We start from the raw sequence: 19,858 nt of genomic DNA on the forward strand, positions 1-19,858 counted from the left end.
AAGACTTTCTAGAACTAACAACCAAAAAAGATGTCCTTTTCATTACAGGGGACTGGAATGCAACAGTAGGAAGTCAAGAAGCACCTGGAATAACAGGCAAATTTGGCCTTGGATTACAGAAAGAAGCAGGACAAAGGCTAATAGAGTTTTGCCAAGTGAACACACTGGTCATAGCAAACACCCTCTTCCAACAACACAAGGGAAGACTCTACACATGGACATCACCAGATAGTCAATACCAAAATCATTTTGATTATATTCTTTGCAGCCAAAGATGGAGCAGCTCTATACAGTCAGTAAAAACAAGACTGGGAGCTGACTGCAGCTCAGATCATGAACTCCTTATTGCCAAATTCAGACTTAAATTGAAGGAAGTAGGCAAAACCACTAGACCATTCAGGTATGACCTAAATCAAATCCCTTATGATTATACAGTGGAAGTGACAAATAGATTCAAGGGATTAGATCTGATAGTGTGCCTGAAGAACTATGGACGAAGATTCGTGACATTGTACAGGAGACAGGAATCAATACCAACTCCAAGGAAAAGAAATGCAAAAAAGCAAAATGGTGGTCTGAGGAGGCCTTACAAATAGCTGTGAAAAGAAAAGAAGTGAAAAGCTAAGGAAAAAACGAAAGATATATCCATTTGAATGCAGAGTTCCAAAGAACGGCATGGAGAGATAAGAAAGCCTTCGGCAGCGATCAATGCAAAGAAATAGAGGAAAACAATAGAATGGGAAAGACTAGAGATCTCTTCAAGAAAATTACAGATGCCAAGGGAACATTTCATGCAAAGATGGGCACAATAAAGGACAGAAGTGGTATGGACCTAACAGAAGCAGAAGATTTTAAGAATAGGTGGCAAGAATATACAGAAGAACTTTACAAAAAAGATCTTCACAACCCAGATAATCATGATGGTGTGATCACTCACCTAATGCCAGACATCCTGGAATGCAAAGTCAAGTGGGCCTTAGGGAGCATCATTATGAACAAAGCTAGTGGAGGTGATGTAATTCCAGTTGAGCTATTTCAAATGCTAAAAGATGATGCTGTGAAAGTGTTGCACTCCATATGCCAGCAAATTTGGAAAACTCAGCAGCGGCCACAGGACTGGAAAAGGTCAGTTTTCATTCCAACCCCAAAGAAAGGCAATCCCAAAGAATGCTCAAACTACCACACAATTGCACTCATCTCACACACTAGCAAAGTCATGCTCAAAATTCTCCAAGCCAGGCTTCAACAGTATGTGAACTGTGAACTTCCAGATGTTCAAGTTGGATTTAGAAAAGGCAGAGGAACCAGAGATCAAATTGCCAACATCTTCTGGATCATTGAAAAAGCAAGAAGAGTTGCAGAAAAACATTATTTCTGTTTTATTGACTATGTCAAAGTCTTTGACTATGTATATCACAACAAACTGTGGAAAATTCCGAAAGAAATGGGAATACCAGACCACCTGACCTGCCTCTTGAGAAACCTATATGCAGGTCAGGAAGCAACAGTTAGAACTGGACATGGAACAACAGACTGGTTCCAAATAGGGAAAGGAGTACATCAAGGCTGTATACTGTCACCCTGCTTATTTAACTTATATGCAGAGTACATCATGAGAAATGCTGGGCTGAATGAAGCACAAGCTGGAATCAAGACTGCCGGGAGAAATATCAATAACCTCAGATATGCAGATGACACCACCCTTATGGCAGAAAGTGAAGAAGAACTAAAAAGCCTCTTGATGAAAGTAAAAGAGGAGAGTGAAAAAGTTGGCTTAAAACTCAACCTTCAGAAAACTAAGATAATGGCATCTGGTCCCATCATTTCATGGGAAATAGATGGGGAAACAGTGGAAACAGTGAGAGACTTTATTTTGGGGGGCTCCAAAATCACTGCAGATAGTGATAGCAGCCATGAAATTAAGAGACGCATACTGCTTGGAAGAAAAGCTATGACCAACCTAGACAGCATATTAAAAAGCAGAGACTTTGCCAACAAAGGTCCATCTAGTCAAAGCTATGGTTTTTCCAGTAGTCATGTACAGATGTGAGAACTGGACTATAAAGAAAGCTGAGCACTGAAGAATTGATGCTTTTGAACTGTGGTGTTGGAGAAGACTCTTGAGAGTCCCTTGGACTGCAAGGAAATCCAACCAGTCCATCCTAAAGGAGATCAGTACTGAATATTCATTGGAAGGATTGATACTGAAGCTGAAATGCCAATCCTTTGGCCACCTGATGAGATGAACTGACTCATTTGAAAAGACCCTGATGCTGGGAAAGACTGAAGGCAGGAGGAGAAGGGGACGACAGAGGATGAGATGGTTGGTTGGAATCACCGACTCAATGGAAATGAGTTTGAGTAAACTCCAGAAGCTGGTGATGGACAGGGAGGCCTGGCGTGCTGCAGTCCATGGGGTCGCAAAGAGTTGGACACGACTGAGTGACTGAACTGAAGAATCTACTGTAAAGCACAGGGAACTCTGCTTAATATTCTGTAATGGCCTGTATAGGAAAGAGTCTACAAAGAGCAGATATATGTATAACAGACTCATTTTGCTGTACAGTAGAAACACAACACTGCAAATCAATTATACTCTAATAAAACTAAAAAAAAAAAAATACAGCTCTTCTCATTTTTCAAAACAAACTCATTATATATTCACAGAACCCAATGTATTTTAGTTTTTACAGTCTATTTCCCAGTGGGGGAAACAGACACCCTCAGGCCCGCAAGCCATGAACATATACAGATTTACAATGCAACATGAAAGAAGGCTGCAGTGGAGAGGTATGTAAGCAGCCATGGGGGCCTAGGAGGGTGGAAATAATTGTCCGCCTGGGGGGGTTAGGCAAGGTGGAATGCTCCCCAATTTCAAAAGCAAACAGGCAGACAACAAAGGAACATGTGCAAACGCATTCAGGTGCCAAAGAGCATGGTACCTCTGGGTTCAGTTTGGGTGGACCTCAGAAACAGGTGTGAGATTAGTTCAGTTCAGTCACTCAGTCGTGTCCGACTCTTTGAGACCCCATGGACTGCAGCACACCAGGCTTCCCTCTCCATCACCAGCTCCCACAGCTTGCTCAAACTCATGTCCATCGAGTTGGTGGTGCCATCCAACCATCCCATCCTCTGTCGTCCCCTTCTCCTCCTGCCTTCAATCTTTCCCAGTATCAGGGTCTTTTCCAATGAGTCAGTTCTTCCCATCAGGATGCCAGAGTATTGGAGCTTCAGCTTCAGCATCAGTCCTTCGAATAAATACTCAGGACTGATTTCTTTAGGATTGACTGGTTTGATCTTCTTGCAGTCCAAGGGACTCTCAAGAGTATTCTCCAACACTACTTGCTGTGTGAGATCAGCAAGAGTTAAAGGAAGAAAGACCAGGAGAACCAGTCTATTGTTATGACTGACTTGTGTTGTTGTATGGCAGAAACCAATGCAACACTGTAAAGCAATTATCCTTCAATTAAAATTTTTTTAAAAAGAAACTATGATAAATTATTAAAATCAGTGGGGAAAAAAAGACCAGGAGAGGCCGAATCTTGGATGTCGATGCCCCCAGGGCCACACAGATGGGTTAGAGAGAGAACACGGAGCCGCTGCACGGCCCTAAGCAGAGGCATGAAATGATAGGGTTTGGTTTTAGAAAGTTAATTCTGATAGGAAAAAAAAAAAAAAAGATGGATTAGATGAGGACCAAATGAAAAACAGACAAGTTGGGAGGGAGGCTCCTGAGAGGTTCTGGTGAGGGATCAAAGGAGGTCTCAATTCCAGTCAGGCTGGTAGGGAAAGCCATGGAGGTCAAATATGAGAGATTCAGAACACAGCACAAATAGAAACCAGCAAGTAACTAGATGAGGTGGGAGTAGGGGTGAAGGAGGAGTCATTTTAACTTTCAGGTTCCTTACTTGAGTGAACAGAAATGGAGTTGACTGGGATCAGGAATACAAGGTTATATGGGGCAGAGAGCTGAGAGCCCTGAGGGGCCAGAAAGGGTGAGGCCCTGTGGGGTCACCATCCTGGCACTGAAACAGCGGATTAAGTGAGCACCCCCTCTTTGTCCAGTCCTGGTTCCCAGGTCCTTGCTTGCCAAAATTGAGACTGGAAATTCTTATGTGCATTTCGATAATCTTGTGTGGAAAAATAATTTTTTTTACCAGCCCCCTGAGTGAGACAGAGCATCTCAAGCATGAGACAGGCCACTTGTGCTCTGGGTAATAATGAGAAAAACCAACTTAGTGCTAAATTTGCACAATTTCCCCTTCCCTTACATCACAGCAGACTCCGCCAAGACCACTATGATCAAGTTTTTGTTTCTCACTCCAGCCCTCCCGGCAAGACGAATACTTCCATATGGTGCAATGTTTATGTTAAGAAGGGAAAAAGTCTGACATGATTTCAGTAAATTTTATCCAAGGAGCAATAAATTTACAAATCCTAAGCAGCTGGAACAAAACAGTGGTCTGTAATTGATTTTAGATGAAGTGAATTTCAATAAGAATAGAAAATTTAGAGCAGTAATTTGTTAATTACTGACGTTTAGGTATCTTGGGTGTCTCCATACAGTCCTCCCTAAATGTAATCTTAGCCAGATTATTTTTTGTTCTGGACTTCTTTTGACTCATCTGTAAAATGGGTTTAGTTATTTTACCTACTCATGGGGTTTTTATGAGGATTAAATGAGCTAAGGTAGGTAGAGTTTAGGATAGGAGTCATCAGATAGCTGATTCACTTTGCTGTGCAGAAGAACCACAACAAACTGTGGAAAATTCTTAAAGCACTGGGAATACCAGATCACCTGACCTGTCTCCGGCCAAACCTGTATGCAGGTCAAGAAGCAACAGTTAGAACCAAACATGGAATAATGATTGATTCAAAACGGGAAAAGAAGTACATCAAGGCTGTATATTGTCACCTGCTTATTTAACTTATATGCAGAGTACATCATGCAAAAATGCCAGGCTGGATGAATCACAAGCTGGATTCAAGATTGTCAGGAGAAATATCAACAACCTCAGATAGGCAGATGATGCCACCCTAATGGCAGAAAGTGAAGAGGAACTAAAGAGCCTCTTGATGAAGATGAAAGAGAAGAGTGAAAAATCTGGCTTTAAGCTCAACAATCAAAAAACTAAGATCATGACATCCAGTCCTATCACTTCATGGCAAATAGATGGGAAAAAAGTGGAAACAGTGACAGATTTTCTTTTCTTGGGCTCTAAAATCACTGCAGTGACTGCAGTCACGAAATTAAAAGATGCTTGTCCCTTGGAAGAAAAGCTATGACAAAGTTATGATTTTTCCAGTAGTCATGTACAGATGTGAGAGTTGAACCACAAAGAAGGCTGAGTGCCAAAGAATTGGATGCTTTTGAGTTGTGGTGCTAAAGAAGACTCTTAAGAGTCCCTTGGACAGCAAGGAGATCAAACAAGTCAATCCTAAAGGAAATTAACCTGATTATTCATTGAAGGACTGATGCTGAAACTAAAGCTCCAATGCTTTGGCCACCTGATGCAAAGAGCCAACTCAATTAAAAAGACCCTGATCCTTGGAAAGACTGGGGGCAGGAGAAGGGGGTGCCAGAAGATGAGATGGATGGATGGCACCACTGACACAATAGACATAAATTTGAGCAAATTCCAGGAGATAGTGAAGGACAGGGAAGCTTGGCATGCTACAGTCCATGGGGTCGCAAAGAGCTGGACACAACTGAGTGACTGAACAAGAAGAAACTAACAGCACTGTAAAGCAACTATACTCCAATAAAAATTAATTTAAAAAATAGTAGTTATCAGAGAGTAGGCATTCAGCAAATGTTAGTTCTTCCTCTTATTACCTATTAAGCTAAGTGACAAGGGAAGGGGAATGGGATTAAGATGGGGATAGGAGAAGAAAAGGACAGAAAATAGCTTACAAGATTGAAGGTTTTCAGAATTTAAAAATGCCCATTGCCACCTCAGAACTATAGGGGGGAAAAAAATCTGTATGAGTTTGAAGGGTTGTTCAAGGAAAAGGTGTGGGGAAAGGTGGTATGTGAAGCTCACAGAACCCAGAGCTTTCTGATACACATTCTGGGTCATCATTCACTTTCATAACTATTTTGTTCACTGGGACAGAAGAGACGAGGAGAGCAGAAGGCAAAAGTACTCAAGAATCTGAATTGTCTAGTGGAGATGATCTGACAGGCAAAAACTACTCTGGGTTGATGGGAAATTAGGGGAGAGAAGGCAAATTTAGCACAGAGATGATTTCCTCATTGTTACTCACAATACAAGTGGACATTTTCATGCTTGAGAATGAAACAGGATTTTATTCTATTGACTCATTATTACTTTGGACAAACTGCCAATTTTTTTATTTAGCTTTCTAATCACAAAAGTACAAATTCTCTCAGAATGATTCTTAAAGTCTTCTACTTACACAGTTTTTAATTTACAAAGCACTTCTATACTTTTCTAAATTAATACAGATAAAAACCAGACTAAGTCATTATCACTAGCTCTGTTTTAAAAGAGCAAGTATTTACTGTTATATTTACTGCATGTCAGGCACTATACTAAATGCTTTACACGTATGTCTTATCTAATGCTCTGACAAACCTTTGAAGGTTATACTATTATCATCTGAGTCCAGAACAGCGGTCCCCAACCATCTTAGCACCAGAGACAGGTTTCATGGAAGATGATTTTTCCACGGACCTGGGTGGGAATTGGAGCAGATGGTTTCAGGATGATTCAAGTGTACTGCATTTAGTGTGCATTTTGTTTCCAATCTAATACTGCCACTGATCTGACAGGGGTACCAGTCCATGGCCTGGTGGGTGGGGACCCCGGTTCAGAAGAGAGAAGCTTAATAACTCTCCTAAAGTGACCCAGACAGTAAAGAGCAGAGCCAAGATTTGAACCCACACTGGTCTTATTTCAAAGCCCACTTCCTAACTCCTAATCACTGCTTTCTGCTGTTCTAGGATAATCAGATACACATTGTTTCCTAGTATGGCAATGGTTCAAACTTTCAGTTTGAACTCAGCCTAATTATTTACAGTCATGTAAACAACTGTTGTGAAATTATACAGAGATATTAACCATTTTGATGTTCATTTCCGTACTGTGCTTTTAGAATTGCTCACGACCGATGTACGTCTCAACGTGTGTTCCCCTCCCCCAAGGTTATAACAATCTGTATAAGACCAATAACTGTTGAATAAAGTCCTAAAATACTGAAAGTACTTGATAATAGGCTAAGAATCTACTTCTTATTTACTTTTAATACAGTTTAATAGTCATAGGTAAGAAAATGTAAACACAAGTTTAGTGAAGGGTAGCTACCAACCTTTTGAATGGCTCAATAATGCAAAGGACAAAACCTGTTCATAAAAATGTGTTTTTATTTCATTAAAAAAAAACAAACCTGTTCAATATCCCTCCCCCTCATGCAAACAGCTCTCATAGGAGATTCTTCAAATTTTACGTTTTTTCCATTCTGGCTCATTCTTTGTTTCCTCATCATCAGATTCAACTTGGGCAAACATGGTTTTGGGCTGAGTCCTAAAAGACAGTTAAAGAGAAGAGGAAAAATTTAGTCAGCAAGTGTGCATTGGACTTTGCTACTTTCATCAAGTAGAAGCACATTTGGGAGATCAATTACATCTCAATTATTAGAGAATCATTAACCTTCTGGCAAAGAAAAGGATAATGGAAATTTAATTATGTTCAGATTCTTTTAAAGGTTTTCCTTCTGTGGCAGACTATGTATGTTGTCCTTTCCTTAAATAAAATGAAAATGTATCAAATTCAGTGGAAACTCACACATCCATAACCACCCTCCACCTCAAACTTGGGCTAAATAACCAGGGCTGTTTGGGAGGCCAAACTATAGTCACCAAGCAAGAATCTACAGTCTGTCTTTATAACTCTGTGGGCTGTTCCTAGACTTAAGTACTCCAAATGCACTTGATTAGAGTGCACACAAACAGCAGAATCTGAGGTAAGAGTTTTCTTATTTCATGGGTTTAAAATGACAGATAACATATATGGTAACTTGGACCTGTCAGCAAAAGTAAAAAACAAAACGAATGAACATTCCTTCCACCAAACACCCAGATCAATGCATGCAAATATCCAGCATTGTCGGATCTACCACTGAGCATCACTGGTGTAATACTGACATGCAGTACATCAAGCAATCTTTGCATCAGGACTTGTTGTGCTTTGTAAACATACCTGGTTCAATGTCATTCCTTTTTACATCATTCACACAGAAAATAATTGCAGGAAAAAAAAAGAAAAGAATTGCAGGAAAATATCAGATGCTCATAATTTATGCCCCTCTCAGTCATGCTGGTTTCCTTTTAAAAGCAGGTCTACTGCATTATGAGGGAACATTAAAGCATGCTATCTGCAGATGATGTACTTTAGCTTACATCTTCATTTAGAGTTCAGTTCATAATATGAAGGTCATTGCAGAATGGTAAACTAATGTCAAAATCCCCTTTATCTGGCAAGTGAAACAAGGTTAAAACCTTATGTTACTGACCAAGTGGTTGCCAGAGGGGAGGGGGTATAGAGAGGAGAGAAACAGGTGAGGGAGATGAAGAGGTACAAACTTACAGTTATAAAATATGAGTCACTGGTATGAAATGAGTGGAGAATAGGGTCAATAATTATGTAACACCTTTGTATGATGTCAGATGGTAACTAGACTTATCGTGATGATCACTGTGATATGCATACAAATATCAAATCACTGTGCAGCGTACCAGAAACCAACACAGTGTTTTAGGTCAGTTATACTTCAAAACAAACAAATTCACAGAAAAAGAGATGAGATTTGTGGTTATCAGAGGTGGGGATGGAGGAGGAGAAATTGGAAGAAGGCAGTAGAAAACTTCCAAGTCAAAAGTTCAAAACTTCAAGTTAACTTCAAGTTGAATAAACTTCAAGTTAGAAGACAAATAAATACTAGGGATGCAATTTACCCCATGATAAATAGAATTAAAACTGCCTTATGCTATATATGAAAGTTGTTGAGAGGATAAATCCTAAGGGTTTTCATCACAAGGGAAAAATTTTTTTATCTGTTTAATTGTGTGTCTGTATTAGATGATGGATGCTCATTAAACATTGTGGTAATCATTTCATGATGTATGTAAATCAAATCGCTATCATACTTTAAACTCATACAGTGCTATATGTCAATTATATACATATGTATACATACATATATATACATATGCAAGGAAAAAACAACCCTTATTATTACTGTTCCCTGCTGCTTTATTATCCTGGGGAAGAAGCATAAACCATCCACTTTCTATACAGACACTGTTTTGATGCACGCCATGCAACAGAATTCCTCATGGACAAGTTAGTCACAGTTCCTATCTTTCCAGTCACTTGCCTAGAGCCCACACTGTCCCCATACACAATCCAGTTGGTTACATTTCTTGTTGTCACTTCAAAACACTGTTGTGACATCCATAAACAAGTCATAACTCTAACATTTCCAAAACCAGCTGCAGACTTTCATAGGTCATGAGTTGCTGAGTTACTAGAAAGCAGGGCCACTGACTTTCTAACATGCTACAACAAGGCAACTGGTGCTCATGACATATTTCATCTTTCTGGCAAAAATGTTGATCCTCTGGGTATAGACAAACCAGTACAGGAACAAATTTGTCTGGCTGAAAAAAATCCTCTGGAAGCCTGGAGCAGTGAGGAGCCCTCAAGCTAAGCCTCGGGCTGGGGATTCATTCCCAGTTTGGCCCCTGACTGGCTTTGTCACCTGGAACAGGTGTTTCCCCTCTCAAGGGCTTGGTTTCCTACTCCACTAAATGTGGAGCTTGAACTTGATTAGTGGGTCCCAAAGGGCTAAAGGCCCAGGGTGGACGAGGATGAAGTGTGTGTTTTTAACATTAACTCCAGTATAACACAAACAGAGAAGTGCATTATTTCGTACATGTACCGTTCTCTGGATTTTCACAAACTCTGTGTGCCATGGAACCAACACCCTGAAGAAGAAACAGCATGACTAGCTCCCAGGCCCCTCATATTCCCTTCGAGTCACTAACCCCCCGACCCAGGGTCACCGTATCCTGACTCCTGGTCTCACAGAGCAGCCACACCTGTGTCCGTCCTGTCTCTGTAGGGTGCCTAGAGTGTGCGTTATTTTGTGCCTGGTTTCCTCTATTTCGCACCATCCATGGCGCTCAGGAGCGTCCCTGGTGGCTCAGAGGGTAAAGCACCTGCCTGCAAAGCAGGAGACCCAGGTTCTATCCCTGGGTTGGGAAGATCCCCTGGAGAACGAAATGGCAACCCACTCTGGTACTCCTGCCTGGAAAATCCTAAGGACAGAGAAGCCCCAGGCTATAGTCCATGGGGTCGCAAAGAGTTGGACATGACTGAGTGACTTCACTTTCACTTTCATGGTGATCAGACGGTAAAGAATCCACCTGCCATGCAGGAGACCTAGGTTCGATCCCTGAGTTGGGAAGATCCCTTGGAGGAGGGAATGGTAACCCACTCCAGTATTCTGGCCTGGAAAATTTCATGGACAGAGGAGCCTGGCAGGCTACAGTCCATGGGGTCGCAAAGAGTTAGACACGACTGAGCAACTTTCACTTTCACTTTCTTTCATAGTGCAATGTGTACTGAGGATGTTTGCAACAATATACTCCAAAAAATATACACACACACAAAATGAAGGCAATACTGTGAATTTTACCATGAGTTAAAATGTGTTTAAGTGAAACATCCTTTATGTTGAGATAATGCTCTTCTATCTACTTTGTAATAAAATGTGCTGGAAGTTTAAAAACAAATCCTTAGAACTAGCTATTTAATTTCTAAGAGATTAGAAAGAACAAGGTCTTCTAAAGATAGCTGGGAATGCTTCATAGCTCATCAGAGTTAGCTGCAATGAGAAAAGTCCTTATGAAGTTGTAGTGTCGCTTTTTTGGGATATAAAAAAAGAAACTGAATGACAGGTCACAGGAAGAAAACCTAGAGCTTGAAAAGGCTATTTCATTTCTGTAGTCACTTTTTTTTTTCTTATAATCCACCTACTTCCAGAAGTATTTTTAGTAGGTTAGTGGCAAACACTGAAGGGCATAGAATCAATGGATCTCTTTAACAAGAGGCAGAAAAGCAGTAATGATGGCAAAGAGGCATGGGAGAACGCTTTGTGTGAATGGAGACATTGTATAATCTTGATTGATGTGGTGATTACAGGTGTATACATTTATCAAGATTTGAAAAGGGTGCATTTTGTATTTTATTGTAAATAAACTATACCTCAATAAAATTGAATTATAAAGAAAATCCAAACAAAACAAATGAGTAGAAGGTCAAGAATAAAAAGACGAAAAGATATGTAACCAAGCATAAAACTTAGCACTAAATTTCCTAGAAGCCGAGACAAAAGAAAGAGTTTAGTTTTTCAAAAGAGATAACCTTCCCCTTCCCTATCATTGAACTCAGCAAAATTCACTGAGTAAATTTTCATAGAGGATCACTAAGACTGTCACTTTCAATTACCAGACCACAACAGTTTTCTTTCCCTCTCCAGGTACTTTAACTCAAGGGGTATCAACTTGTTTGGAAGACTGGAAGGTCTTATTTGTGAAACTCCATGAATTTACTTTAAATGCCACTTTTGAACTAATAAAAATGTTGTCAGCAAAATAGCCATATTATGTGTTCACATCAAATCATGACGCTGAGCTCTCGTGTTCCACTGGGCATTCACTAGCCATGTTCCCCTTCCCCAAATTGCCAAAATCAGGCATAAATCAGTGTTCAAAGTCTCCCAGCAATGCTTGCTTACCAGTTTTCCCCTTCATTTTGCTGCCCAGGTAGGTAACAGCTGAGTATAAAACTGGGCTCTTTTCAACAAAAAACATTGGGAAAACTGTGTATCCTTATGCAATGAAACTGGACCCTTACCTTATACCATGTACAAAAATTAACTCAGCATCAATCAAAGACCTAAACCTAAGAGCAAAAATGATAAGAAGAAAACACAGGGAAAGTTTTATGACATTGGATTTTGCCATGATTTTTTTAATATGACACCAAAAACACAGGCAAGATCAAAAATAGGTAAACTGGACTGCATCTAAATTAAAAACTGTACATCAAAAGACAAAATCAACAGATTAAAATGAAGAGTTGCTCTGTAGTAGAACTTACTACTGCAAGATGAAACGAGTTCTGGGGACTGGTTGCACAACAACGTGAATGTATTTAATACCATCAAATGGTTAAGATGGTCAATTTCATGTTATGTGTATTTTACCAAAATTAAAAAAGGCAAAGACTAGGCTCCTGAACTTGGCAATGAGGAAGAACAAACCCCCTTCCTGGGAAAAAAGGAGGCACCTTAGGAAAAGCCTTAGCCTCCAACCCAAGGCCATGCCTGCAGCAGCGCTTCTCAAACCATCTGTGGTGCAAGGCCAGACTTTGTTTCCTAATTTCCGACCACTTGCAGATAAATATTTCTAGAAAAAAATTAAAAGATTACAAAACACAGATCCAAATGTTTTATTAGATTCAATAAAAATCTCCGATCGCAATAAAATTTCCCAAGCTTATCTTGTCAGCACCGGCGGGTGGAGCGGACTGCAGAGCATCCACTCCCTCCCTGCGCTCGGGAAAGAAAGGCTCTGAAAGCAGAGAATCTGTGTTCTCAACACAGGCTGCTACACACGACGAGTTTACTCCAACTGCAGGAAAGTATTTCTCACATCTAGAGAAGCTGGCCCTGTGTGATGCTACAGAAGGCTCGGTGAAGGAAGTCTGAGGTTGCATTCTCACAGGGCCACCCTTTAAGGAGCAGCCTCTAATTCTCAGGAGTATGAGATGGGGAGGTGAAGGGAGATACAGCCCACGGAAGGAAGTTCCCCTTGTGCCAAACCATCCTGCCCCTGCAAAACCAACATTCTTACACACAGGTCAGCACCTTCCATAAGAGCTGTATGGTGTCTGCTGAAGAAAGACCAGGTTCTTCAAAACATATTACTAGATTTAGAGCAATGAGTGTATCTGTCCAGTCTAAGGAATGCCACTGTTTTATAGAAGCAAAATGAGAGAATTATAGCTTTAAATCTCGCAGCTATTCTTTCTTGCCAGCAATTTTTATCTTTAAATTTATTTCTAGCAGCTTTTCTTTTGAGATTTTTTGGAAATACATACAAAGGGAAGACCAAAAAAATAAATAAATAAATAAATTCAGGATAATTTAGGGCATTTAAAACCGACTTCTTTAGCCACTTTTCAAGACAATGAAGAACAGAGATGATTAGGCAACTTCCAGCAGAGTTAGGAACATAACCAGATTTCTTCTCTGGGGTGGCCTAATTTGCCCTTGGCATAGAAAACATCTATAAAAATAAATCAAGAGTGTCAAGCAAGAGCAAAATGACACAAGCAAAAAGATAAAATGTTTTGAAAACACTTAAAAGCTGGTCCAGAAATTCCTACTTTTAAAACCAATAGGAAACCAACACATAAACAACAAAAAACCCTCTAAGCCCCTTCTAACCTTGTCACCGGCCACATAACACGGATTCCTTTCTGGACAGCTTAAAGAAACGGAATTCATTCACTGGATTTAACACAGACTCTTTTGGGTGCTTCCATGAGGAAAAAGTAGAAAAATTAAACCAAAGGGGCACTGAAGATATGGCAGCAACTAGGGAAATACACATATAAATAAACAATGTGCAAGAAATATATTCTACGGTTTCAAGAAGGCATTTTATAACCACCCATTTCCTGTCTTCTGTTTAATCAGCTCCTCTAGAATTCTCAAGAGACAGGTCAACTCAAACTTACAGTCTCATAGCAGATTTACCTCAGGCGCCCCAAACAAAATCCTATAAAAGAACTGATCTGAAGAAAAAGGAAATAAGGGGAACATTCCATTAAGCCCAAGCATCATACATGCTCAACAGGTGAGGGGGGATGAGCTAATAATAAGCCTCACTAGGAAGTAGTGAAGGGTCCAACTTTATCCAGACTCTTTGTTTCACTGGTTTACTGTCCACACTTACCCATTTTTCTAAGTGTTAACTGAAAATAAACTTACAGAAGGCTGATGTGAAAATTTTATTTTCCAGTGTGATTAACTCATTTGGCAAATAGTAAACATTTTTCACTTGACTATATGTGTCATCTTGTTTATTAGAGTTACCAAGAAAAGAAGAGCAGATTAGACAGCAATATAGTTATTACTGCTAACAGTTAAATAAACTAACCAGAGGAGGGGTGATGGGTTTTTTGCTTTGCTTTAGCTTCAGTAACATTCTACACTTGCTAATAGTTAATATTTCATGAAGTAAATATAAAAGCTTAAGCAAATGTCTTTCTCAAATCTATAAATTCTGAATAGCTGAAACTTCTTGCTGATTAATGTTCCTCTTGGAACATTTTTTTAAACTGAATTCTCAAAGTTATTTGTACAAAGTGAGTCTTCTTCCAGCAATAGCATGCGTAGAACAATGACAGAAGCCCAACAGAATCTGAGTCCCACCTCATTTCCACTTTGGGAATGAAGAAGAACAAACCCCCTTCCTGGAATAAAAAGGAGGCACCTTAGAAAAACCTTATCCTCCAACTTGGGGCCACACCTGAAGCAGTGCTTCTCAAAGCATCTTCAGTGTTTCCATCCAGAGGAATTTTATGTAGAACAGTCAGTAATGAATAAAAATTCTCCCTGCAATCTTCCAAAAGGGCATTTTTTTTGGATACAGTGTTTATGTAAGAGATTCAAAGTGTCCTATCAAAGATTCAAAGACTGTCTCTTCTCTTCTGACTAAGCTCTAACCTAGGCTTCCTACATTCCTCCTTGAGTGCTCAGACCAGAGAGAAGTCACAAAGTGTCTCTGGCTGCAATGAGAAGTTGACAGGTCAAATTCTTTTTAGCTATGGATATTCTCCTGATATGATTCATTCAAAAAGCATAAAGCGAGCTCCAGGGTAATAGAATGAGTATGAGGGGAAATCATTTGTAATATTTAGTCATCAGTATGTGACTGTAAACCACAAGCTTTTTTGGCTCAGGGCCCATTGTTTATTATGAAGGAAAAACCTCAAAGCCAAAGTCAATTACAGCCATGACTTGACAATCTGACACACTTGTTAGCCCTGTTAGAATGAATACGGTACAGATGAACTCTGACCCAGTCATCACAATTGCAGAATTATGAAGATTAAATAAAGGCTTGACCAAAAGATTCCACTTGAAATGCTCCCTTCTTTTTGGTGAAGAGCTAGGCAAAGATAACTTTTATTATTTATTTATTAAAAATTTTTATTTTATATTGGAGCATAGTTGATTAACAATGTTGTTTCAGGTATATAGCAAGGTAATTCAGTTACACGTAAAAAACATTAGGGATGCATAAGAAGATGAGAGGCAACAAGAAAAAGAATGTTCTATCTTTTTCAGGAAACAAACACAGCGTATTTTGGAAAATACCTAAACATATTTCAGACTCATTAAACAGGATATACTAACTCATAATGCTTGTGTGAGAGGTCAAAAGACTGGGTGAGTGGGAAAAGGGACATACATGAAACCTGTGGAAACTGGGGGAAAAAATAGAGGACAAAACACAAAGAACCTTCTAAAATCACTATCAGTAAGTGGGTAAACAAGTTAGAATGATTAAATCTTTGAAAAGCACACAGGCCTGAGGCAGCCCAGGTAACATCAATGCCCTCCCTAAGCTCACGTTTATAAAACGTATGCAACGATGTGCCACAATTTCTATTTGAAAACATGCACAAGAGCTGGGCATTGGTGCAGCCTAATCTCTTACTCCATACATGGGGAAAGAGTCTCATGAAGGCAAGTGAGCCCTGGAGCAGGAACGAAACCCCAGGACTTCTGATTCCTGGTCTAGCATTCTTCCACTACGCCATGCTGGCACACACAGTAATCTTTTCGGCTTCACTATTATTCAACTTTTCCAATAATTACTATCAGTTGCTTTGTGATGAGAAGCAGTATGCTGTAGTACTTAAAAGTGGAAGCTTGGCTTTGGAGCCAGACTACCTGTATGGCTCTACCTGTATTGGCCTCTTGCTACCTATATGGCTTTGGTCAAGTTATATGTTTCCTCATATGCAAAATTGGAAAAATAATACCCCTTCCTCATAGGATTGTTGTGAGGATTAAAAGAATTTTATATATATATATATATATGAATTTTAAATATGACTGGCAAGGTGTAAGTGTAACAGCAGTGTCATTATTACCACATCCTTTATTACCCAATTTATATTTTCAAAAGTTGTATGTAGAATGTATCTGATAAAATAATTTACATATTAAATACAACACAGCAGCTTATTATTAAAAAAAAAAAAAAAACAACCCTGGGGGAAATGCTCTTCTATGTAAATAACTTGTCTTCAGTATGAATTTCTATAATCAAAATAATCTATTTCATACATATGAAGTTTTAGAAGGTGAATAACTTGTGGTTTATTTTACATAATTACTTAAAAAAATTATTATCAGACTTTAGTGTGCAAAATAATCACCTGGAGAACTTCTTAAGACGCAGATTCCCAGCCCCAATCTCTCAGTCTAACTGAGTTGGGGTGAAGTCTAGAAATCTGCATTATTAACCTTCCCACTCCCACCCTCAACTCTGACACAGACAGTCCACAAAATCACTTTGAGAAACACCGGCCTTTACATAGGAATATAGTGGTCAGTGATATCAGTCAGGCAACCATAACTCAGGGGGGGGAAAGTTATACTTCTCTCTATGGGTTTATGTCTCTTCCTGACACAAATCTTTACTCACTCAAAGAGTGACCTCTTGAAATACTGCCTAGTAACTCAACATGACTTCAGTGGATCCTTTATAGATGGTAATGATATTTCAATGCTCACACACATATCCATGTATCCTGTATCACATGAGACATGCACACTGAAAATTAAATTGACTGCACCAGCAATAATGACAGCTTAACTGGCAAGAAAAGTGACCGTGGCTGGCAGAGCTGTCAGGCTGCCAGGCTACTGGCCAGGGTTCAGGCTCCCACACACAACCATCCGTGGGGATGTGTAACCTAACAGCGTTCTGGATCTTTATCCTGCCCCCTCCCCAGCCAGCTCCCCTCCCTCCCGACAGCAACATCTTTTGACAAGAAACTAATTGAATCTCCCCATGTGTAGCTGAATCAGAGTCCTTGGTGATCCTGCTGTGTTTTAAAACTTTCAGGGCTATTAGATTGCGAGTGCCAGGAATGAAACTTCAGTACTCAAAAGTAAAGGTAAAGGGTTCAAGACTCTTTGTTCTTATCACTGGAGAGAAAAGGTAAGGATATGTCATCTGCAAGCAGGCAGATTTGTGTAATATCTGTCAATAATTGTGTTTTTCTGGGATAATGCAAGATACAGTAAATTTTCACTTCATCACTTCAGACACAAGTCAATTGCAGTGAAGAAGAACAACCAGACATCCATTCTCAATTACAGTGACCTTTATGAAAAGATCCTTTAAATATTAGCTGCCAAAAACACCCTGCTTTTTGGCAGTAAAATAGTATACTCTAGCAGGTGAACACAGGAGAAATTGCACTGCAATTCAGGCTAACAAATCACATGCCACAGACAGCACCATGAACTTAGTATGCAATAAATGTAAACTGACCAAACTGAATGGAAGGAAAGAGACGGGAGCAAAATGCAGCAGCAGGAAAGTGTATATTGAGAGAGACCACAGACCTCTGAAAAGCTCATTAAATTAGGGATCAAGAGAAAGGGAAAGTCAGAGTCACTCAGTGGTGTCTGACTCTTTGCGACCCCATGGACTATACATGTCCATGGAACTCTCCAGGCCAGAAAACTGGAGTGGGAAGCCTTTCCCTTCTCCAGGTGATCTTCCCAACCCAGGGATCAAACCCAGGTCTCCCGCATTGCAGGCAGATTCTCTACCAACTGAGCTACAAAGGAAACCCTACAAGGGATTAAGAAAAACGAAGTTTAATTCTAGTTTTAATTGTAAATTGTCAGTCTTCTCACATGTAAGGTAAGGATATGACAGCATCTATTCAACCCATTTTGCAGAACTGCTATGACTAGCATATTATTCAATTATAAACAACACTAAACCACCTATGATGCAGGAAAATGCCATTAGGTAAGAGTAACCAATGAACAAAACCAATTTCTGCTTCAATTAACTCTATTTAAAGAAAGTTGAAAATGTGGACAAATTTTTTTCCAAGAAAATATTAATTACCAAGCAGACTCAGAAAAGTCAGAAAATCTAAAGAGTCTACTTCCCATGAGGGGATAGACAAGGAAGAAAAAGATTAAGGAATTACTACTCACCCTCTCCTCCACAAAAGCACCTGACTTCAACAGTTTCACCATCTATTCGATTTTTACAAAAAGATTTAATGGTACACAAGACAGTTCAAGAGTATATACAGAAAAGGAAAGCACATGAAGTTTTTATGAAGGCAGCCTAACACCTGACAAAGAACAAACCACAGCATGTGAGGGTCATATCACAGATGCTAGGATGATTCGCTCTCAGGAATTTTGTAATATGATTAATCATATTCATTGATCAAAGCAGAAGTACACAGGGAAGTCCCTGGTAGTCCTGTGGTTAGGGCTCTGAGCTTCCACTGCAGAGGTCATGGGTTCCATCTCTGGTCCCCTGGTTGGGGAACTAAGATCCCACAAACCACACAGTGTGGCCAAAAAAACCTCCCCCCAAAACAAAAACACAAAAAAGTAGAAATTCTTAGAGACACGACAAAGGAATTCAATAAAACTCAGCATCTATTTCAGAGCAACATGCCCCTCGTCTCCGCAGAGTGTTTTCTTCGCCTAGGACACTCTTCCCTTGGATACCTGCCTGGCTCACTCCCTCCTTCCACTCAAGCCCAAGACCACTTTAGCAGAGGTTCTATCCTGATCGTCGTATCTGAAAATAGTGCCCTTCTCGCTCCCTGATTACTCTATGCCCCTTTATCTCTATTTTATTTTTCTTCATTGCATGTGCTACCATCTAACATTTATGGATTTATGTATTGTCTGTCTCTGTCTACCAGAATATAAGCTCCATGAACCACAACTTAGTACAATATCTGACACACTGTAGGTGTTCCATAAATCTTTGTTGAATCTTCTCTAACATCCTGCATGTGGGTGTTTTCAGAAATTGTCATGCTTTACAGAGAGATACTACTAAATTGAACAATATGAAATTGCCAATATTTGACTTTTTTTCATCTACAAAAAGGGCAATTACACATGTTTTAAGAAAAGGATGTGCACTATTGCTTTTATTATTTAATACCATTTTGGCAATACTACCGTTTGGCAATACTAGTACAATTAGATAAGATAAAGAAATAGCAGGTACAAATGTTGGAAATTATTTACATGTGATATAATTTTTAAGGGGCTTCCCAGGTGACTCAATGGTAAAGAATCCGCCTGCCGATGCAGGAGACCTGGGTTTGATCCCTGGGTTGGGAAGATCTCCTGGAGAAGGAAGCAGCAACCCAATCCAATATTCTTGCCTGGGAAATCCCATGGACAGAGGAACCTGGTGGGCTACAATCCATGGGGGTCGCCAAAAGTCGGGCATGACTTAGTGACTAAACAACAACAACAACAAACCCCTCTAAATCTGACCACATTTAATAAAATATTTTCAGTTGGGGGAAAAATGTCATAAACAAAGTAAAAATAAAGACAACTGACTAGTAGCAATACTTGCAGTACATGACACACAAAGGGTTAAGCTCCTTAATATAAAGACAAATAGACCAAAGGGCAAAAGACATAAACAAAGTTCACAGGAAGAAGAAAGAAGAGT

The 19,858-nt window shown here is 39.7% G+C and overlaps 1 protein-coding gene across 1 annotated transcript in view; it reads right to left on the reverse strand.

Moving 5' to 3' along the window:
- Positions 1–7,369: 7,369 nt before the first annotated feature.
- WDR70 (WD repeat domain 70) overlaps positions 7,370–19,858 on the reverse strand; it is a 268,401-nt gene continuing 255,912 nt past the window's right edge. Inside the window, exon 18 of the mRNA XM_043488519.1 lies at positions 7,370–7,547. Coding sequence (XP_043344454.1) covers positions 7,460–7,547 — 88 coding nt within the window. The 3' untranslated portion in view covers positions 7,370–7,459. The remainder of the gene's footprint in view (positions 7,548–19,858) is intronic.

Source organism: Cervus canadensis, chromosome 16 (genome assembly GCF_019320065.1).
Source record: "Cervus canadensis isolate Bull #8, Minnesota chromosome 16, ASM1932006v1, whole genome shotgun sequence".
Lineage (NCBI taxonomy): Eukaryota > Metazoa > Chordata > Mammalia > Artiodactyla > Cervidae > Cervus > Cervus canadensis.